This window comes from Colossoma macropomum, unplaced genomic scaffold (genome assembly GCF_904425465.1).
Source record: "Colossoma macropomum unplaced genomic scaffold, Colossoma_macropomum, whole genome shotgun sequence".
Taxonomy (NCBI): Eukaryota; Metazoa; Chordata; class Actinopteri; order Characiformes; family Serrasalmidae; genus Colossoma; species Colossoma macropomum.
In genome coordinates, this window is record NW_023494802.1 from 37,929,917 (window position 1) to 37,949,411 (window position 19,495).

At 36.8% G+C, this 19,495-nt stretch overlaps 2 protein-coding genes across 2 annotated transcripts; both read right to left on the bottom strand.

Moving 5' to 3' along the window:
• Positions 1-2,155: 2,155 nt before the first annotated feature.
• Positions 2,156-7,338, bottom strand: LOC118823023 (tripartite motif-containing protein 35-like). Its single transcript, XM_036592390.1, has 6 exons — positions 6,934-7,338; positions 5,983-6,078; positions 5,618-5,848; positions 5,424-5,446; positions 5,101-5,219; positions 2,156-3,033 (listed from the first exon to the last, which is right to left on the bottom strand). Exons 1-6 carry the CDS (start codon positions 7,336-7,338, stop codon positions 2,489-2,491), a joined length of 1,419 nt encoding a protein of 472 aa, XP_036448283.1. The 3' UTR covers positions 2,156-2,488.
• Positions 7,339-11,238: 3,900 nt separating this feature from the next.
• On the bottom strand, positions 11,239-14,153 carry LOC118822923 (E3 ubiquitin-protein ligase TRIM69-like). The gene is made up of 4 exons (XM_036592252.1): positions 13,869-14,153; positions 13,637-13,659; positions 13,258-13,376; positions 11,239-11,900 (listed from the first exon to the last, which is right to left on the bottom strand). The coding sequence occupies exons 1-4, from the start codon at positions 14,151-14,153 to the stop codon at positions 11,365-11,367; spliced, it is 963 nt and encodes a 320-aa protein (XP_036448145.1). The 3' UTR covers positions 11,239-11,364.
• Positions 14,154-19,495: the final 5,342 nt, after the last annotated feature.

Here is a 19,495-nt window from a genome sequence, read left to right on the forward strand (position 1 = left end):
TTGTGTTTTCTGTAAATATTAGTGTATGGTTTGATCATTGTCATATTTACACATCTCATCACTCAATGCTCTCAAAACCTGACATTGTGGTTCTCAGTCCTGGTCCTGGGGACCCCCTATTGAACTGGAATTCACTGCTGCAGCTGCTTGATGAAAAGCTGATCATTTGAATCCGGTGTGTTGAAGCAGGAAGGCACCTAAAACATGCAGGGCAGGAGGTCCCCAGGACCAGAGCTGAGAACCACTACTTTAACACGATTGCCCTAACAAATGTGGTCTAGCTGCATAATGTTGCTTTTGTTGTTTTAGTAAGTGAAAACAAAATATGTCTTTAAAACAACCAAATATACTTCTTTGCATATTCATGTTTGTGAAGTAATTTCAATTTAAACATAAAAATGCTATTTATCTGACAACTTGCTGGTTTTGTGTCCAATGCAGCTGGTTCCTGAAAGGATTGCTCAACCTTAAAGTGAAATGTCAAACCCAACTTCTACCCCTCAGCTTATTGAACAGAGACATGTCTTGTCACAGAAATCTAAAGGGGCTGTGTTCAAACCAAAAAATCGTTCGTTGCTCAAGTGCAACACCAGGCAAAAGTGTAGCATGTATTATAGATGTACATTACAGACATATATATCATATCAGAAAAAGCTATTACAATTAATATTTATAAAAAATATCCACTGAACAACTTCACTCACCTGTATCTGTATAACAGCCAGTTCTGTAGATGTTTCTGAAGTGGCACTTTGTTCAATCGCCTCCTTGTGGTCGAAGCTGGTATAGCATGTTGATTGTTAGCCAGCTAGCTCCCCAGTAATATATATTTTTTTTCTCCTGTTACCCAAAGAGTAAGGGGGAAGGTTTTTGATGAGTGAAGTTGTACAAGTGATTAGAATGTCTTTTGCTTTTCGTATCTTACACAAACAGGAAACTTGCACTTTTAATAGTGTTACCGTTTAGTGCTTATGAATCAATCACACAGAGGCAAACAAAACAAGACCCAGCAGGGCAGTAGGCCTATGTGATAATAACAAGATTGAGAGAGTCAGAGAGTCAATGAAACGTAGTTTGCATTTATGGCCTTGAGGATGCTATGAGCTATAACCTTTTAAGAAAATGGACAAAAAACACAATTAACAAAAAAGGACTGTATTTAGTGCCTCAAAATATGAAATATGTTCTGTTAACATCAGTTAACAGTCAGCTTATCCCTCTGTACCCATGCTGTGGAAAATAATTTGCTGCCTTGTTTCTAATATAGTTTGTTTCTAGCTTACCAGTAGATTTCACATCCAAACCTACTAGCTATTAATCTTACTTTAGACATGGGTCCAATCATTCAGCTGGTGTCCACACACTTATCAACAACTTTAAAGGTGATATAATTAAGTGATGAATATTAAACAGAAGGAATATGAATAAAACATTTCACAGTTTTTTTTCAATTGGACAACAGTATCTTTATTGTATGTAATGTCTGTGGCCAGCTTCTTTGTGTAGAAAGATTCACATAAAAGTAAACAATAATGTTATTTCCACATTTAATAATCTGAATTAAAATGATGAATGGTGCTGCCTTCATCTGAGGAAATATACATGGAGTAGTAAGGCTTTAACTAAAAGATCTGATCTAAATTTTCCATCTAAATGATCTGGACTGCAGACAGGCCAGTCAAGCACACACTCTATGTGTTCATGAGGCCACACTGTTGTAACGTGCAGAATGAGGCCTGGTGTTGTCTTACTCAAACAATGATGGACATCATTTTGATGGCAGCATATGTCTCTCTCAACTCCTAATATACACCTCTGTGTCAGTGGTACCTTTGCACATATGCAAGTCACCCATGCCATGAGCACTGATGCTCCCCCAAATAAAATTAATGTATGGCTTTCTCTTTGCAAGTTTCAAGTTTAATTTTTTGGTCAAAGTTTAACTTATCAAATAACTTATTAATTACAAAGCAGTACAGATACGTTTACCAATGTAACTAAATGAAAAGAATTACTAACTAAATGCTAATGAGTAAAATGTAACAGAATTAAGTGTAAATTCTTCACATTATTAAGTAGAAATAAAATGTGTTTTAAATGATGATATATGGGAAAATATTGAGTTCACAACATGCCTTCAGCTGCACAGTTTATAATATAATGCAGTTTATTTCACACAGTAAACTATTAATCTCTGAACCAAAGCAGAGTTTTAAAGATCTAATGATGGAGAAAAATGCAGGATGATAGAGAAATAAAATCTACACTGAAAATGAGTGAAATCTCACTCAAATAACGTTTCTAATGTTGTACTGATATCAGGAGTCACTCTATGACACTTTAAACCAGCATTTTATTTCCACACAGACATGTTAGTATGGAATGGTACAAACACATTATTTAAAATATACATGTAGTGACATATTCTTATGATCATAATTCAGACACTCACTACCTGTATAAATGTTCATTCTAAGCAGCATCAACTTTAACTGTGCTGTTCCACTGTTACTGACGTCTTCACTGGTAAGATCCTCAGAGGATGATCAGACCAATTATAGAAATATGGTAAAACTCTCTCAGTGAAAGTGTGTGTTATAGTGTGCAGGTGTTTGTTGGTTAGAAGATCAGTGAAGGTCACTTTCCCCCTGTCCCAGTCCAGCTGCACTCTGACCCTCTGCAGCTTCTCTTTAGGTGGGGGGGAAAAGAGATCTGACTGTCCTCTGCAGTAAATAAAGATTTTGTCACTCCCTTTACTGCAGCCCAGCCTCCACGCTGAACCCCAGAAATAGCCTTTTCTTGTTACAGACTCTGTTATCACACCGATTTGCCAGCAATCACTGTCTCCAACCTGGACGTCCCAGCAGTGTGTCCCTGAGTTAAAACCCTCAGAACCCAGAACACAGCTGCACTTATCAAATCTCTCTGGATTATCAGGAAGTGATGATCTCCGGATTCTGTTTTCTACAGCAGTGAGATCATCAGACAGGTGGAGGGCTGGATGTGCAGTGTTGGGGTCCAGAGTGACAGGGGCTGAGGAGAGAGAACACAATCAAATATAATGTTAGTGTGTTCATGTAATCTTTGCAGTTTCATGCCTTTACTTTACATTTCTAGGATACACATTAGTCAGTGCACATCAAGAAGATGTAAAATGTAATATCTAAAATGTTGAAGCATTTGTATGATAGCAATTAAATTTCCAACTCATATATGCAATTTTGAGCCCAAAATGAAAAATTAAATTAAATGCTGTTATTTTAATTTGCCATTTGGTATACTTTCTAGACATTTCATTTACACAGAGATTTAACTGCTTTATAAGTAGCTTTACTTAACCTGAAATGCACTTCCAAAACTACATATTTATGCTTAATGTGATTATGCAATAGTTGTGTCAAAATGATAATTAAAATGTAATTTACCTCGTGTGTAATTTTCACTCTCTAATAATGCATTTAATTTGCATTATAAAAGAGAACACCAAGCTAGAAAGAGGGCAAATTCAAATGTAAAAGGGAAACAGCGACTCTCCTCTTGGTAATTACATATTCTTGCCTAATGCGCTCATTCTGTATCAAAAGTATTTAAAAATTCATTCAACCACAAAGAATCTTTAAATGAACATGTGCCAGAGTTTTCTTTTAGTTGTAATTGTACTGATACACAGAGTGTAAATCACACAATCACCTGGTTACAGTACCGTGTCATATTTCAACTGAATTTACTTAGGGGGTCTGTAATGTTCTCCTGTCCTTTTTAAACATTAATATTACAAAAATCACTCATAGATGTGTGACACTGTGAGGTGAATCATGTTAGCCAGCTGATAAAAACAGCAGATGGAGGCTTGTATGGGAATGTAGCGTTAGCTAGCATTAACAGTGGCTTTTAGCTTGCTTAATTTTGCATCCCTCCACAATTCACACAGCATGATGGCAGAACAATATATCCACCTCTGATGCTCACTCTGTAGTGGAAATGCCTGCATGGCATCAACTAGGAACTGTATGTTCGGCCTCACTTTCAGCCATCGTTTTCAGAAAATTCGAAAAAAGAAGCTGGCGAAAGGAAGCCAAGTTCAATTATTTTATATACTGATTAACCAGAAAACTTGGCCATGCGTTCGATTAAACACTTTCTCATAGGGTCATGCATAAAGATATTATGCATCACAAGTGGCCACATTTCTTTTCTTCTCCTCTGCTAACGTAAGAGTAGCTATAAACTCGTAGGCTTCCATGTTTTCAGATAGAGCCTTTTCCGCTGAGCGTGCTGTTGGCCACGCCCTGATGGGATGATTGACAGGATCAAGTCTATGTAAATGCAATCTGGCCTAATGCATTTTTAAAGGCATTTTGCCACAGAATGAGCTCAGTATGAGAATATGTAATTGCAAAGAGGAGAGGCGCCGTTTCCTATGTACATTTGAATACTACCCTCTTTCTAGCTTTGTGTTCTCCTTGATAATGCAATTAAAATGCATTATTAGAGAGTTAAAATGCAAATAAGATAAATTACATTTTAATTATCATTTTGGCACAAATATTGCATAAAACACATTAAGCAAAATATGCAGTTCTGGAAATGGATTTTAATTTAAATAAAGCTACTCATAAAGCATCTAAATCTTATAATAACTGAAATGTCAAAACTAGTATATCCAATGGCAAACTAAAATTTAGTTTCATTTTGAGCTCAACGTTGCATATGTGAGTGAGAAATACAAATACACTGGCATTTTGCATGTTACATTTTCATTTTATTAGTGATATAATATCATGTTAGCTTAGTACTGATTTAAAAGTCAGTGGAGATAAAATGGACTGTTCATAGTTTTGAGTATACAGTAATCCAGCGCATGAATTACATACTTGAAATCATCTGACTTTGCAGAATTGATCACCTTTGTGTGATTTTACATTATTGTCTGATTTGTTCTATAGACAGATTTCTTGGTAAATTGCAGCTGAAGTTATGAAGGCTAGAAGGCAGCTATGCACTCACCTGCAAAACGGGCTTTGGGTTCTAAGCGTTAAATCTTCAGCTCTCCAAACCCTGATAGTATCTACTTACTCAGTTAAGAGAAACAGAACTTACTGTACTGGAGAATCTCCTGCATGTTCTCCCACACTCTGAACTTCAGGTTGGAAAGGTGTTTCACTACATTGATCAGAGCTCCTGATGTCTTCTCTGGATCCTTTGGTTTGAGCTGAGCTCTGAACATGAAAAACATTCCGAGCAGCATGTTATAATACTGTATAATACTGTATACAGATTATTTCATTTAAATTAATGTTGAAATGTAATGCCTTTCATTGACTTCACTTTTTTTTTTCTGCTGTTATATAAACTATACTGAACATTTAAAAATCTGATTTGATTTTACAAATAAAATTTCAATGCAAAGACATTAAACTCACTGTTTCATTGTAGACTTTAAGTTCTGAGTGGGAAGAAAGAGAGACGAGAATTGTGGTTAAACCAAATTTCAGTGTTTTATTTAAAGCCCTCAGCTATTAAACAAACATTAGAAAACACTAAATATCTCAGAAGCAGAGTTGCTGCAATAGGCTTTAGTATTACCTTCTTCATACTTCGAATAAGTCATTCTTACCTGTAAGAACAGAACGTCCTCAGCCTCCATTTCCTTCTCTATGTTTCTGATTGTGTCTGAAAGAGATGATATTTCTCCATTCATCTCCTCAATCTTCCTCCTCATCATCTGACTCTTCTGCTCCTCTTCCTCCTTCAGTGCAGCTATCCTTGCTGCTTCTTCATCTCTTAGAAACTGGTGAAGCTTCTCAAACTCCTCCTTTATCTGCCTCTCTGTGTGCTGGGCCTGCGTCTGGAATGAGAGACCATTAGGAAACACAAACTCTAACAGATGATCTACAAGCATTTACCACCTACAGGAGAAGTGGACACTCATCAGAAACATGACCTTAGAAACATGTTTCACAATTCAAGATGATGTTTCACCTTAATGTGAGCTGCTGTTCGGTCATAGTCTTGTTTAGCTTCCTCTAAGACTTTCAGATTCTTCTGTAGAGGCTCCAAAGCAGACTTGAGTTTATTCTGAAAGTGAACAATCACAGGTTATTGTGTGCCTTTGCTTGTCTTTTAACATATTATTAGTAATCTGGCATTTTTAAGAGTGGGTGTGGATTTTATAGCACTGTATTTGATACAAGGTGACTTCTTGTTATGGTATTAGGTAAAATTTGATTTGGGAAAATGTTCGGATGGGATTTATTGTTCTGTCTAGGTTGTTTGATTGACATGTATGACAATGCAGACTCAGGGAGTTATGAGGAATCCATTTGCAGGTTTACTAATAGGACAGTCCAACATTTGTAGTAAAAAAGGCTGACCAAAAAGGTCTTAACAGTAGATCAGTCCAATGGCTCAGCCAGACAATGCAAAAAGGATAAAAGAGCAAAGGTAGATTCCAAAAAAGACAGGCAGAGGTTCAAAACACCAGAGAGAAAAACAAGACAAACACTCAGTAGTCAGACAGCAGAAGTGGCAATACTTCACTCCAACTGGCTGAGTTTGGGGAGTATATATGGTGAGACTGATTAGGGAGGCTTGATTCTGGAAGCAGGGCTAGTACTCCAGAAAGAGAGACATCTGGTGGCCATATGGGGAATTACTGACAACATGTTCCTGCTCAGCCTTTTTATTTATGTCTGATAAAACTTAGGCTTTTATTTTAGAGTATATAATATTGCAGAATATATGTAGATCAGTTAATTATAACTGAATTAAAATATGATCATTCATCCATATTTGTTCACAAGAACTACACCCAATATCAGCCATCAACTAGTCTGGCAAGATACGCTTTTACTTATGTGAGAAAAACTGTAGCTTGTACAGTTTTTGTTGAGCTACATTTTGGAAAATAAAATAGCAGAATAAGTTTCCTACCTTAAAGTCAGTGACAGCTTCCTCTATTGGACAGCAGTCATGATTTTTGTGTATCTTTGATAGATGACAGACCACACACACAGGCTGCTGATCATCCAGACAGAAGAGTTTGAGTTTCTCATTGTGCAGAATGCAGAGCACCTCAGACCCTGCTGAAGATCTCTGACTCCTGCTCTCTAGAAAAGACTCACAAAGGTTCTTCAGTGTAAGGCTAACAGGAGGATCATCTTTAGAGGATATTCTCCTACAAACTGGACATTCTCGAGACCCCTTAGTTTCCCAGAACTTCTGCAGGCAGGTTTTACACACACTGTGGCTGCACGACAGAACAACAGGATCCCTGAAGATTTCACAGCACACAGGACAGGAAAGCTCTTCTTCTGAAAGAGGGTTTCTAGCAGCCATTTCCTCCAACTGCTGCTGTGCTGTTTCTCTGTAACGGCTCCTTTAGTCAAAACTCCACTTTCACTTTCAGGACGTCTGTAATGATCAGAGCAGCACAGTTGAGAATCAGCCACCGTAGCCCTTCAACCCACTGAGTGAGTTTTAGCTCCTTTCAGAATCACACATCAAGAAACAAACACATACAGTCACTGTTTAAAAGCTCCTCATTGGTGTTTCTGAGTGAAGTGAATGCAGAATGAAGGAAGATCAGAGAGACGGTATGAGATTCACTTCCTCCAACAGGTAGAGGAAGTGTAGAGGAGGAGGAGCTTTGAAAAAGGAAGACTCAGTCTGATGCTCAATTCTAACTGTGTGCTTTCTACATTAGATGGCGGCAACTGCTGTTCTAAACTCTGTAGAATGATTCTTTAAATGCTGACAATGAAGAGATTGTAAAACCATTTATTCATTAGAACTAAACCAGTATAAAGTAGCACAGACTGTCAGACATCTTTATTAAAGAATCTTCTTTATGTAAGTAAATGTAGGATCAGAAGGATCATGTAAAAGGAAGAGGATGGAGGAAGCTGTGAGAGAAAAGATCAGTACATCAGAAATCACAGCTGATATTGATATTATACTGATACAGAAACTCCCAGTATAAGCAGACTTGTATATGAGACTATCAGGATCTGCCTGCAGCTTCATTACAAACATTTCAGAAGTGAAATATAGTTTGTTATTTTAAGATCAAATGTTTTTCATTTCTTTTGAAAACCACTGTCTAAAATTCCACACAATAAACAAACTAAACTAATAAACAAACCAATTATCAAAAAACAATAAAAACAACAACAATAATAATAATAACAATAATAATAACAATAATAATGATAATAAAATAATAACTAAATGAAAAAATCAGAATGTATAATATTTTTCTAAACTTGTATATTGGATAGCAAATCAAACTACAACAGACCACTCAGCACTTTCCATCACACTGTACAACTTCTGCTCCAATATTTCAATTATCTTCTCAGTGTTTGCATTGCCTTAATCAGTCAATCAAAATGTAATCTCTTATATTAATCACACAGTGATACTGATGTGGAAAGTGAAAACCAAAGCTATAAAACAAATATAATGAATCAGACAGGAGTAAAACAAGATATTATGATTCACCCCCAAGTAGTTAAATCAGTTTAGCTAAAAATCTGTAAAATCACATATTTCAAGAGTGAAGCTATAAAGGGAGACAACAAGAGTAAAGGATCAACAGTCTAGACTTCTTCCATTATCTAAATGACTCTTACATGCATCGCGTGACAGCTTGGCAATCAGGTGTGGGAAAACACTAAAAGTTGAGAACAGCATTCCAGCTCAGAATTAGAAAATTCCCATAACTACTTTCAAAATGAAAGCCAGGGTCCCGCCCACCCAGTCAACATGGCAATGCATGGAAATTCACACAGTGTGTTTGGAATGTGAAAGCAGCTCACTACACAATCAGTAAGAGAAGGGGTGGGTTGCCTTGTAACCTTGGTGGCATTATTTTAGCTGTATAGTTTATTCAGTATATTTGAAATTTTGCCAGTTTGTGTTTTCAGATGCAAAGCACCTCATGGACTGGCTTATAACTCATTCACTCACACACTCACTCCCTCCCTCACTCACTCACTCACTCCACATGGTTAACAAGATTGTCCAAAAGGGGGGGCTACTGCTGCTCTAGTAACTAATGTGTGTCCAGACAGACTAATGATGTGCTTTGACACTTTGTGTCCTTGTTTGTTGAAAATTTCCATCAGTGACATCAGTGAGCTCAGTTGTCCATGATAAATTTGCACATTATCCAGAGCCACTCAAACGGAAGGTAAGGACTGATACTGAGCTAATGACAGAGATTGTTTAGTACAATTAGACAAGTGTTTGACATTTTGCTGGCCCTTTGCCGTCTCTGCCTTGTTGAAGATCTGGTTTGGATTCCTGCATGTTGTGTCGCTGGTTAACAGTAATAAATTCTGTTTTTTTGTACAAAAACACAGTGTTAAAACTCACTGCATGTTTTAACCTCAAAGGGGTTATGGCCTTGCTCTATTTTGAATACAGGACAACTGATGGTCCAGAACAAGAATTTCAAATGAGTCAGACAGATGAGGAGCTGATAATCAGTTAAAGATCATGACAGCAGTTAAAGGTCAAACCGTTAAGGAGATAAAGGTGTTAATCATTTATCTGTTTCATATTATCAGAGAAAAGCTCTTTCTATCATAAGCTCACTGCGTTGCTGCTGCTCTCTCCACTGCATACATACACCATCTTCTCCCATTAACCCCATGACTCTTACATGTAGCGAGACACGGCCACTTAAACCATCTATTTTCCCACTCACCATAAAACACAGCTACTTAGATTAATCTCAGGTTAGGGTTTGGACAGTGATCTATCAGTTAAATAGAGCTAAATACATACACAGAAACACAAGGAATAACTTTATTAAAGGGTAATTTACTGATAAAGGTATATAAGTACAAGATGATAGATTACTAAAGGTATATAGGCAGTAAATGTTAGATTAACAGTCATGCAGATAAACCTGGAGATAAGAACTTCACTGAATAAACACACTTCTTCAAGATTACAGAGTGAATGAAACCAAAATGAACTGAACAAAGATGTGACAAACTGAGACATGAAACAAAGACAATCTACAGCTTTTCTTTTGGAGAGGTCTTGTTCTTCTTCATGGTCATGCTGTCTCTCTCTCTCTTTGTGACTTAAACTCTAACTGACTGCTGACTTCCTGGGTTTCCAGTTATTAGTTAAGACCGGAACTCTGAGAGGTGAAGTCAAGGTGGGGAAAAGTTTTTGCGCTCAATTTCTAATGAATATGCAATGTCTTTGTCTGCTGGCTGTTCAAGTTTTGTCACACAATAGCTTTAGAGATTCTGAGTGATGTTATTACTTAAGTAAAAGAACATTATAAGCATGTAATTATAATATATAAACATTACTGTTTCGATAGTAACGGTTACAAGAACACTACTGAGCTCACAGATTAGTACATATGAAAGTATTCTAATTTCACACTATGGTTACATAAAGCTACTTATTAGGAACATGATTAATAAGGAAAGAAAATGATTTTCCGAAGGAACATAATTCCGAAGTTAGTATTAATCAATACTACCATTTCAAAACAATGCAAAGTGAAAAGTTACAGGATAAGTAAGAGTAAAATAAATGCTGGTTACATTACCCAGTTATCACCAATATTTCTGTAGATATGATGGCAGAAACTCTACTATGTTTAAAGTATTTATTTATTAGTCACACAAGCTACAAACTTTATAAATTCTACTTCTAAAAAAACACATTAAGACTTGAAAGGAAAGTAGATATATAAGGTTGGAATCCTAATTCAAAGGAACATGTTGATTTCATATTTCTAGAAAAAAAGATATGATTAAATGAAAAACGGTTACACATGATCAAAGATCAACTCAATAACATAGATTAATGAAACTGGGTTACAATTCAAAGACCACAAAATACCTATCAAGTTGTAGGGAGTTTAGTATTAATTATGCTGACAGTGCTGTATGGAAATCATGTTTGAGTTATACATTGACTCTAACAGAGACAGAGTAATTTTTATGGTTAGATTAAGAAATGAGAGGCATTTGATTGTGTTTGATTAAAGATTGGGTGTCTGTTCATTTCTTATCATTAATAATTTGCCAGAGAGCAGGAGACTTGAAGCCAGCAGGAGACTTGAAGCTTTAAGAAATGCACTTAAGAGTATCTGTCCACACAGGGGGTCTTGTGATGGTCACTGCTATCGTGATGCTAAGCCTGATGCCTTCTCTGTAACACACTTTGAAGACATGCAGGACACAGAGAGCTTACTGCTGACTGTTAGTGCTTTGCTGTGTTATCATACTTTTAAGTATTTTAAGGCTAGGATAGTGATACCTTTTATGACTAAAATGTGGTGTTTTACATAAATTACAAAAAGAATTATTGAATTACAAAATACATGAATTAAACATTTGTTTCCACTGTTATTGATGTCTTCACTGGTATGATCCTCAGATGACCAATCCCATTACCAAAAAATGGTAAACCTCTCTCAGTGAAAGTGTGTGTTATAGTGTGCAGGTGTGTGTTAGTTAGAAGATCAGTGAAGGTCACTTTCCCCCTGTCCCAGTCCAGCAGCACTCTGACCCTCTGCAGCTTCTCTTTAGGAGTGTCATAGTAATCTGGCTGTCCTGGACAGTGTATGCAGAGTGTCCTACTGTCTTTATTGTTATCTAGACCCCACACTGAATACCAGAAAGAGTTTCCTTTTCTTATTACAGACTCTGTTATCACACCCAGCCTCCAGTTATCACTGTCTCCAACCTGGACGTCCCAGCAGTGTGTCCCTGAGTTAAAACCCTCAGAACCCAGAACACACCACCACTCATCAAATCTCTCTGGATTATCAGGAAGTGATGAACTCCTGTATTCTACAGCAGTGAGATCATCAGACAGGTGGAGGTCTGGATGTGCAGTGTTGGGGTCCAGATTAACAGGGGCTGAGGAGAGAGAACACAATGAAACATCATGTTAGATCTTTGCAGTTTCTTCCCTTTACTTCAGGTTTCTAAAACACACATTAAATCTATTATTGATCTAAATCCCTCTGCTAAATAAAAAGGGTTTTTAATCATGTGGATCCAGTGCTTGTTACTGTTTAAACCACAAGTTCTATATCAAACAATTATATGCTTAAGCGGGTTCTTCTATTGTAACAAGCTTGACATTGTAACAACAGAAGAATGCTTATTGGCAGTTGACCCTTCAGTAATCCTCAGTGGTGGACGAAGTACACAAATCATGTACTTGAGTTAAAGTAGAGACACCCAAGGTAAAATATTACTTCAGTAAAAGTAGAAGTTCCTCCCTTTAGACCTCCACTTGAGTAAAAGCACAAAAGTATTTGCCTTCAAATGTACTTAAGTATTGAAAGTAAAAGCACTAAAATATTCATTATGACTCTAATATCCTTTTACCATTTTATAACAAGATTTTTGCTTCATTAACTCATTTTAGGTGAAAATACTCCAGCATCACTCTTGGTAAACCAGTCTTTTAATAGAATGTCATTAATTAGTCTGACACTGATGTCTATTAAAATTATCATAAGCACAAAACCCTGAAGGCAAACAATTTCCATTAGGTAGAACCGAGTGGCTCTGAAATAAAGTTTCAGTTTAAGATTTATTTGTAACTTAGTTACAAGTTTAAGTTTAATAGAAACTTGCTTTAAACTCAGGTTCACAAATGAGTTTTCCTTTACTATTTTCCATCTGTAGGTCTGTCTTCATAAACATAAACTAGCAAAAACAAATTTACTATAAAATGAAGTAGTGTTTGTATAAATTCAGAAAAAAGACACGTCAGTCACGACTGCATGTGTGTACATATTTCTATACTGTGGTCTGTTTACACAAAGTTAGGTTAGTTCATCATTTATGTTGAATAGACTCTCCCAAAATTTTACGCTGCTGCACTGACGTTGAACCATGTGCTTGCACTGGGTCGGTATGTCCAACAGGTCAAACCAAGCTCAAAACACAGTGCGCGCTGTGCCCTGATCGGTGTTCTTGATTTGCGCTTCTTTTGTTTTGATGTGTTACGTTTTTTTTATACACACATAAACCAAAAGGAATGACAGATTTCACAAAATGTAGCGGAGTAAAAAGTGAGATATTTGACTTTGAAATGTGGTGGAGTGAAAGTAAAAATTCACCAAAAATAGAAATACTTCAGTACAGTACAGATACACGAAAAAACTTAAGTACAGTAACGAATTACATTTACTTAGTTACTGTCCACCATCGGTAATCCTTCATAACATCTCATAAAGATTTTAAGAGAAACAGAACTTACTGTACTGGAGAATCTCCTGCATGTTCTCCCACACTCTGAACCTCAGGTTGGAAAGGTGTTTCACTACATTGATCAGAGCTCCTGATGTCTTCTCTGGATCCTTTGGTTTGAGCTGAGCTCTGAAAATAGAAGATTGTGTCAAATATATCACTGTAGAAACTTTACAGCCTGTAATTTATTTGACTAAATATCACTGTTTCAGTGTTTTACTTAATTTATTATCTTGAGTCAACATGCAGATATGATGTAAATGAATGTTAAAATGTAATATTCCTCATTGACTCCACTAGAACTATTCTTCTGTTATACTGTATACACTGCATACTGAAGATTTAAAAGTCACCTAAATGCTTTTATAAACATGAAGACACAGACTTACTCTTTCATCATAGACTTTAAGTTCTGAGTGGAAACAAAGAGAGAAGAGAGTCACTGATGTAGTTTGGACCAAATTTCAGCTATTTTTATCATAAAAGCTTTATTTTAAATTGGAACAGAAAATCGTTGCTGCTGCGCCGGTCTGAAAGTTTTTAATATGATCATTTCTCTTCAGTCTATACTATTTCTGGTTTGTGTGCCTGAATGAGAGAGAGAGTAAGACAGAACAGAACCTGTAAGAACAGAACGTCCTCATCTTCCGTTTCCTTCTCTATGTGTCTGATTGTGTCTGAAAGAGCTGATATTTCTCCATTCAACTCCTCAATCTTCCTCCTCATCATCTGACTCTTCTGCTCCTCTTCCTCCTTCAGTGCAGCTATCCTTGCTGCTTCTTCATCTCTTAGAAACTGGTGAAGCTTCTCAAACTCCTCCTTTATCTGCCTCTCTGTGTGCTGGGCCTGCGTCTGGAATGAGAGACCATTAGGAAACACAAACTCTATCAGATGATCTACAAGCATTTACCACCTACAGGAGAAGTGGACACTCATCAGAAACAGGACCTCAGCAACATGTTTCACAATTCAAGATGATGTTTCACCTTAATGTGAGCTGCTGTTTGGTCATAGTCTTGTTTAGCTTCCTCTAAGACTTTCAGATTCTTCTGTAGAGGCTCTGAAGAAGACTTCAGTTTTTCCTAAAAGTAAACTATGACAGGTTTAATCTTCTTGATTTTAATATTCAGATGTTACTGTGTAAATGTACTGAGTGTCTCAGAGAGGCTTTCTTTTTGTCATAAATTCATAGTGGTCTTACAGAGAGCCGGTGTGTAGGTAGGGCAGAACTGAGAATGAAATGGCACATAACTGAATTCACTCATACATCCTCGAGAATTTAGTAACCCAGTGTACAGACACAGTAGTTAAGGGGCAGAGACCAGTCTTTATATTTACTTTTTTTTTAAAGAACTGAATTGTTTTGGCTGTTGGGTGAGGACTTGCTGTTAAAAGTATTTTTTTGTTTGTTTGTTTGTTTGTTTATTTATTTATTATTAATTTTTTCCTAGGATTTCTCTCCTTTAGTGCGATTCAGGTCCAGACTCCTTTCTTTATAAGCAGCAGGTCTTAAAGCTTTTTTGTAAATATTGTAAATATTAAAAATAACATTATTCGTGGTTTCTTCTTGCCTTTAATATTGTTGTATGTCTACCTCCGCATGCATTAAATGGTAAAAACTGGAAGGTGTGTTTCTGTTTCCTTTCTGTTTTTTCCTGTTTAAATCATATGTTAATGGCCCCACCTTATCCAAACTGGCGGTGGGTCGTAATCACTGTGTGTGCTACATGATAGCAGAGCTGCTTTCAATATGATCAGTGTGATAAAGCATCTGAGAATAAGCATGTGAAGGATTATGGTGAGTTGACACAAAAACCACTGGTGACTATTTTCAAACTGCAAGGGAAGTTTCCTTTAAACAGTGACACGGCAGGAAAAATTACCAAGAGGTCAAAAGAGGGTGTATATATATATATATATATATATATATATATATATATATATATATATATATATATATATGTATAAACTGTGTGTGTGTCTGTGTGTGTGTGCTGCTGTCAAAACCTCAAAAAGTAACTTCACAGGAGAAAAAAAACACTTTATTTTTAAAGTCAATTGTACCAGAAATTTTTCCATGTTTTTGTTAGGGCCATTTCTTTTGGTCTGTTTCAACATGAGTGCACACACAATGAAAAGGACAATAGGCTTCCATATGAACTTCCATATGATGTCAAAACATGAACAGTGCACTGTGCAGCTGTATTATCTATGATCAAGGTTTGATCGGATTCTGTATCGATCGATACTCAGTATTCAAAAATTCAGATTGGGGGCGAAACAACTAGTTAATTATCAGGAGATACAGCTGATTTTTCATTTTCCTTTGATTTGGGAAAATGGTGGGATGGTATTTATTGCTCTACCCAGGTGTCTGATTGAAACACTGCAGATGAACAGTTATGCCTTTGTTTTAGAGAATAGAACATTTTAGAATATATATTCTAGCTTCCAAAGATAAATACAACTAAATGGATAATTTGATTATTCCTACATTATCTCAGCTAGAAACCACACCCACTGTCAGATTTCAAGTCTAACAAGATAGGCTTGAATGCATTTGAGAAAAATAACTTCTAACTTTTTTATTTTTCAAAACTGAAACAGTAGAAAAAGTGTCCTACCTTAAAGTCAATTACAGCTTCTTCTATTGGACAGAGTTTGTGATCTTTGTGTTTCTTTGAAGTCTGACACACCACACACACAGGCTGCTGATCATCCAGACAGAAGAGTTTGAGTTTCTCATTGTGCAGAATGCAGAGCACCTCAGACCCTGCTGAAGATCTCTGACTCCTGCTCTCTAGAAAAGACTCACAAAGCTTCTTCAGTTCAAGGCTAACTGGAGGCGCATGTCTTGAAGACCTTTTCCCACAAACTGGACATTCTCAAGATCCCTTCTGCAGACAGGTTTTACACACACTGTGGCTACACGATGGCTTCAGGATCCCTGAAGATGTCACAGCACACAGGACACGAAAAGTCTTCTTCTGAAAGAGGGTCTCTAGCAGCCATTTCCTCCAACTGCTGCTGTGCTGTTTCTCTGTCTCTGTATTTTAGTCAAAACCTCACTTTAGGATGCCTGTAATGACCAGAACAGCACAGTTGAGAATCACTGTTTGAAAGCTTCTCACTGGTGTCTCTGAGTAAAGTGAATGCAGAATGAAGTAAAATCACAGTAGGAAGTATGGAATTCATTTCCTCCAACAGGTAGAGGAGAAAGAGCTTTAAATAATCAGATCAGTGAAAGGAAAAAAATGATTTGCCTGGTTTGGTTTGCATACCTTTTTCTTTTGCATACCTTTTTCATTTGCATACCCATGAGCTTCCAATATAGATAACACTGATACCTTCTGTACATACGGACATGATCTTGATTATAACACTTTACCGTAAGGGTACATGTGCCAGCATTATTCATCACTAATTCATGCGTGAAATAATGTATATTCACAATGTGATGTAAGTATAAATGTCACATTACAGTGAACAAAACTGGTTGCTTTAAAGATGCCTTAACATTTAATTGATTTAAATGTGTGCATTGGCACCAAATGCATGAAATACATAAACATAATTACTATGTTTAGGTACTTAATTATCTCAGTTTAATTTGATGTAACATGTCCACTTGTGCAGAACCAATGTGCATATTTTTAAATTTTGTACAAACTGCATTTCCTGAAAAGCAATAAAAACAAGAATCTAATTTTTTAATTCTGTTGAACCTTTATTAACTGACAAAAGTGTAAAGAAATGACTTTTAATGTTTCGGTTGACCAACTTGATTGTATTTTGATGTTTGCAAACACACCCAAAAAAATGTAGGTTAAAAAAGTCTATAAAATATTCAAGCTAAGCCATTTTGAAATGTTCTACAATAGAAACTGTGAAAGACAGTGAAAATGTGTGCTGTTATCAGATGAGTCCACGTTTCAGCTTGTTTTTGGGAAAAAATGGACAAAGTCTTTTTGTCCATGTTCTGTCCAGCAGGCATTTTTTATGAACATAAATAACTGTTGTGTGTATGAAATCTGTATTTTTGATAAAAAAAACAAAAAAAACACTCAGTTTCTAACTGTCAGGTCATGTAGTTATTATACATAAATGCTATCATAGCATGTGTTTCCCAGTCTTTAATTACATGACTTTTCTGTGAATAGCTGAACTTTTCTCTGCTATTTCGAGTGACAGCTGGACACCTGACCCTGTCAAAGGGTGAAGAAAACAACAAACTGTGTTGTACAAAGCAACATATATCATCTAGCTGTTGAACTTCTTCGGAAGCCTTAAATGATGCAACTTAGTCTTCATCACTCCACTAAATGTGTCAGTACATTATTTTTATAAGTTAGTGTGACAGACTGTGAGAAGCTGTGCGCTGCTCTATGGCATCATTATACTTCATCAATAGTTCACAGTATTTGTGCCCCATGTATTAAAGAGATGAACTATCCCACACAGTTCAAATGTAAATACATGGGCCTGTGTCATTGCAGGCCTGTGCCATCACACAGGTGTAAGTAGTGTTCTTGATGAGGCCTTCAGCTCCACCCACTACAACTCCACCTGTAATGGCACAGGCCCGTCACAAAACTTTACTAGAAAACAAGGAAGTAACAAACAGGTTATACATACAGGTAAATACACAACCAGACAAACATATGCAACAAAATCTTCAACCCAACCTTTGCCTGTTGAACAACGACTATCTTCTCAATCTCACTCTAACTATATAGAGTTTTACATAAAGCCTCAACAGCTGCCAAAAACCATCTTTAAATCATGGTTTTAAGCCAGGAGGTCCTCTTAAAAGGATGCAGTTCGCAGAGTTTAAACACACTGAATTATTAAAGCGTTCGACAGTGAGGGTCAATACAGCCAATAATAGAATCATTTCAACTTTAAACCTTTGGTAAAATTAGATTTATGGAGTAAATTAAGGTATTCGTTGTGGCATATGTTTGGAGGCTTCTGGGTGCATGAATATTTGCATACTGTGCTCCAATGTCGGCATACTGTGCTCCAATATAGGCTGTTGGCTACTAATTCTTCTTTTTGGTCTGGTTTTGATCTCTGCTTTCTCTTTTTTTTTCAATTTCATTTATGAAAATACATGTACGTACAAATGTCACCTTGCATGTGGTAGTAACTTCAGGCTCCTGCAAATAGCATTAGACAAGGATTATCGGGCTATAAATACCTGCAGTGGCGGGGATTCATTGATTAAAAAGAGGTGGGACAGTACAGTGAATGTCTCGTTTGATGTGCGAAAAATGGGTCGAAAAAAAAACCAGATGTTAATGATTGGCAAAAAGAGTGATTGCATTTGGCCGTGCCAAAGGCCACAGTGTGAAGGAAGTAGCTGAAGTGTGTTGAAGTGTACAGTCATACAGGTCTGCCAGCAGCGGCAAAAAGCCCAGTCTACAGGAAATTCTCATCAAAATTGTATCTACATTGAGTACCTACACAGTACCTACATTGAGCTGCTGGACAACCAGGTTATGTCTTTTGCTCATCATCTTACTGAGGAACATAATGTTCCTATCACTTTATTCCAAGATGACAATTCTCACATTGACAGGGTTGCTAATGTGACTGACTAGCATGATGAACATTCAGGAGCATTCACACCTCTGGACTGGCCCACAAAATCCCCACATTTGAATCTTCTTAAAAATTGGGACTACCTGGAACAACGAGAATCACAGCTGTTATTTGTGCTTGTGGAGGTATTACACGCTATTAGGTACATTTCAGTCACAGGTGACTAATTTTTGGTCCGTTGAGCTTATACCTGTCATGATCTATTAACATAATCATACATTCACTACCTGTATAAATGTTCATTCTAAGCAGCATCAACTTTAACTGTGCTGTTCCACTGTTACTGACGTCTTCACTGGTAAGATCCTCAGAGGATCACCAGACCAATTCTGGAAAAATGGTAAAACTCTCTAGTAAAAGTGTGTGTTATAGTGTGCAGGTGTTTGCTGGTTAGAAGATCAGTGAATGTCACTTTCCCAATTTTCACTTTCAGAGTTTGATAGCGAGTGTGAGACAGTTTGATAGCAAGTTTGAGAGAGTTTGAAAGTGAGTGTGAGAAGGTTTGATGGCAAGTGTGAGAAGGTTTAATAGTAGGTGTGAGAGGTTTAATGGCGAGTGTGAGAGCATTTGGTAGTTTGTGTGAGAGGGTTTGATGGTGAGTGTGAGAGGTTTGATGGTAAGTGTGAGAGGGTTTGATGGTAAGT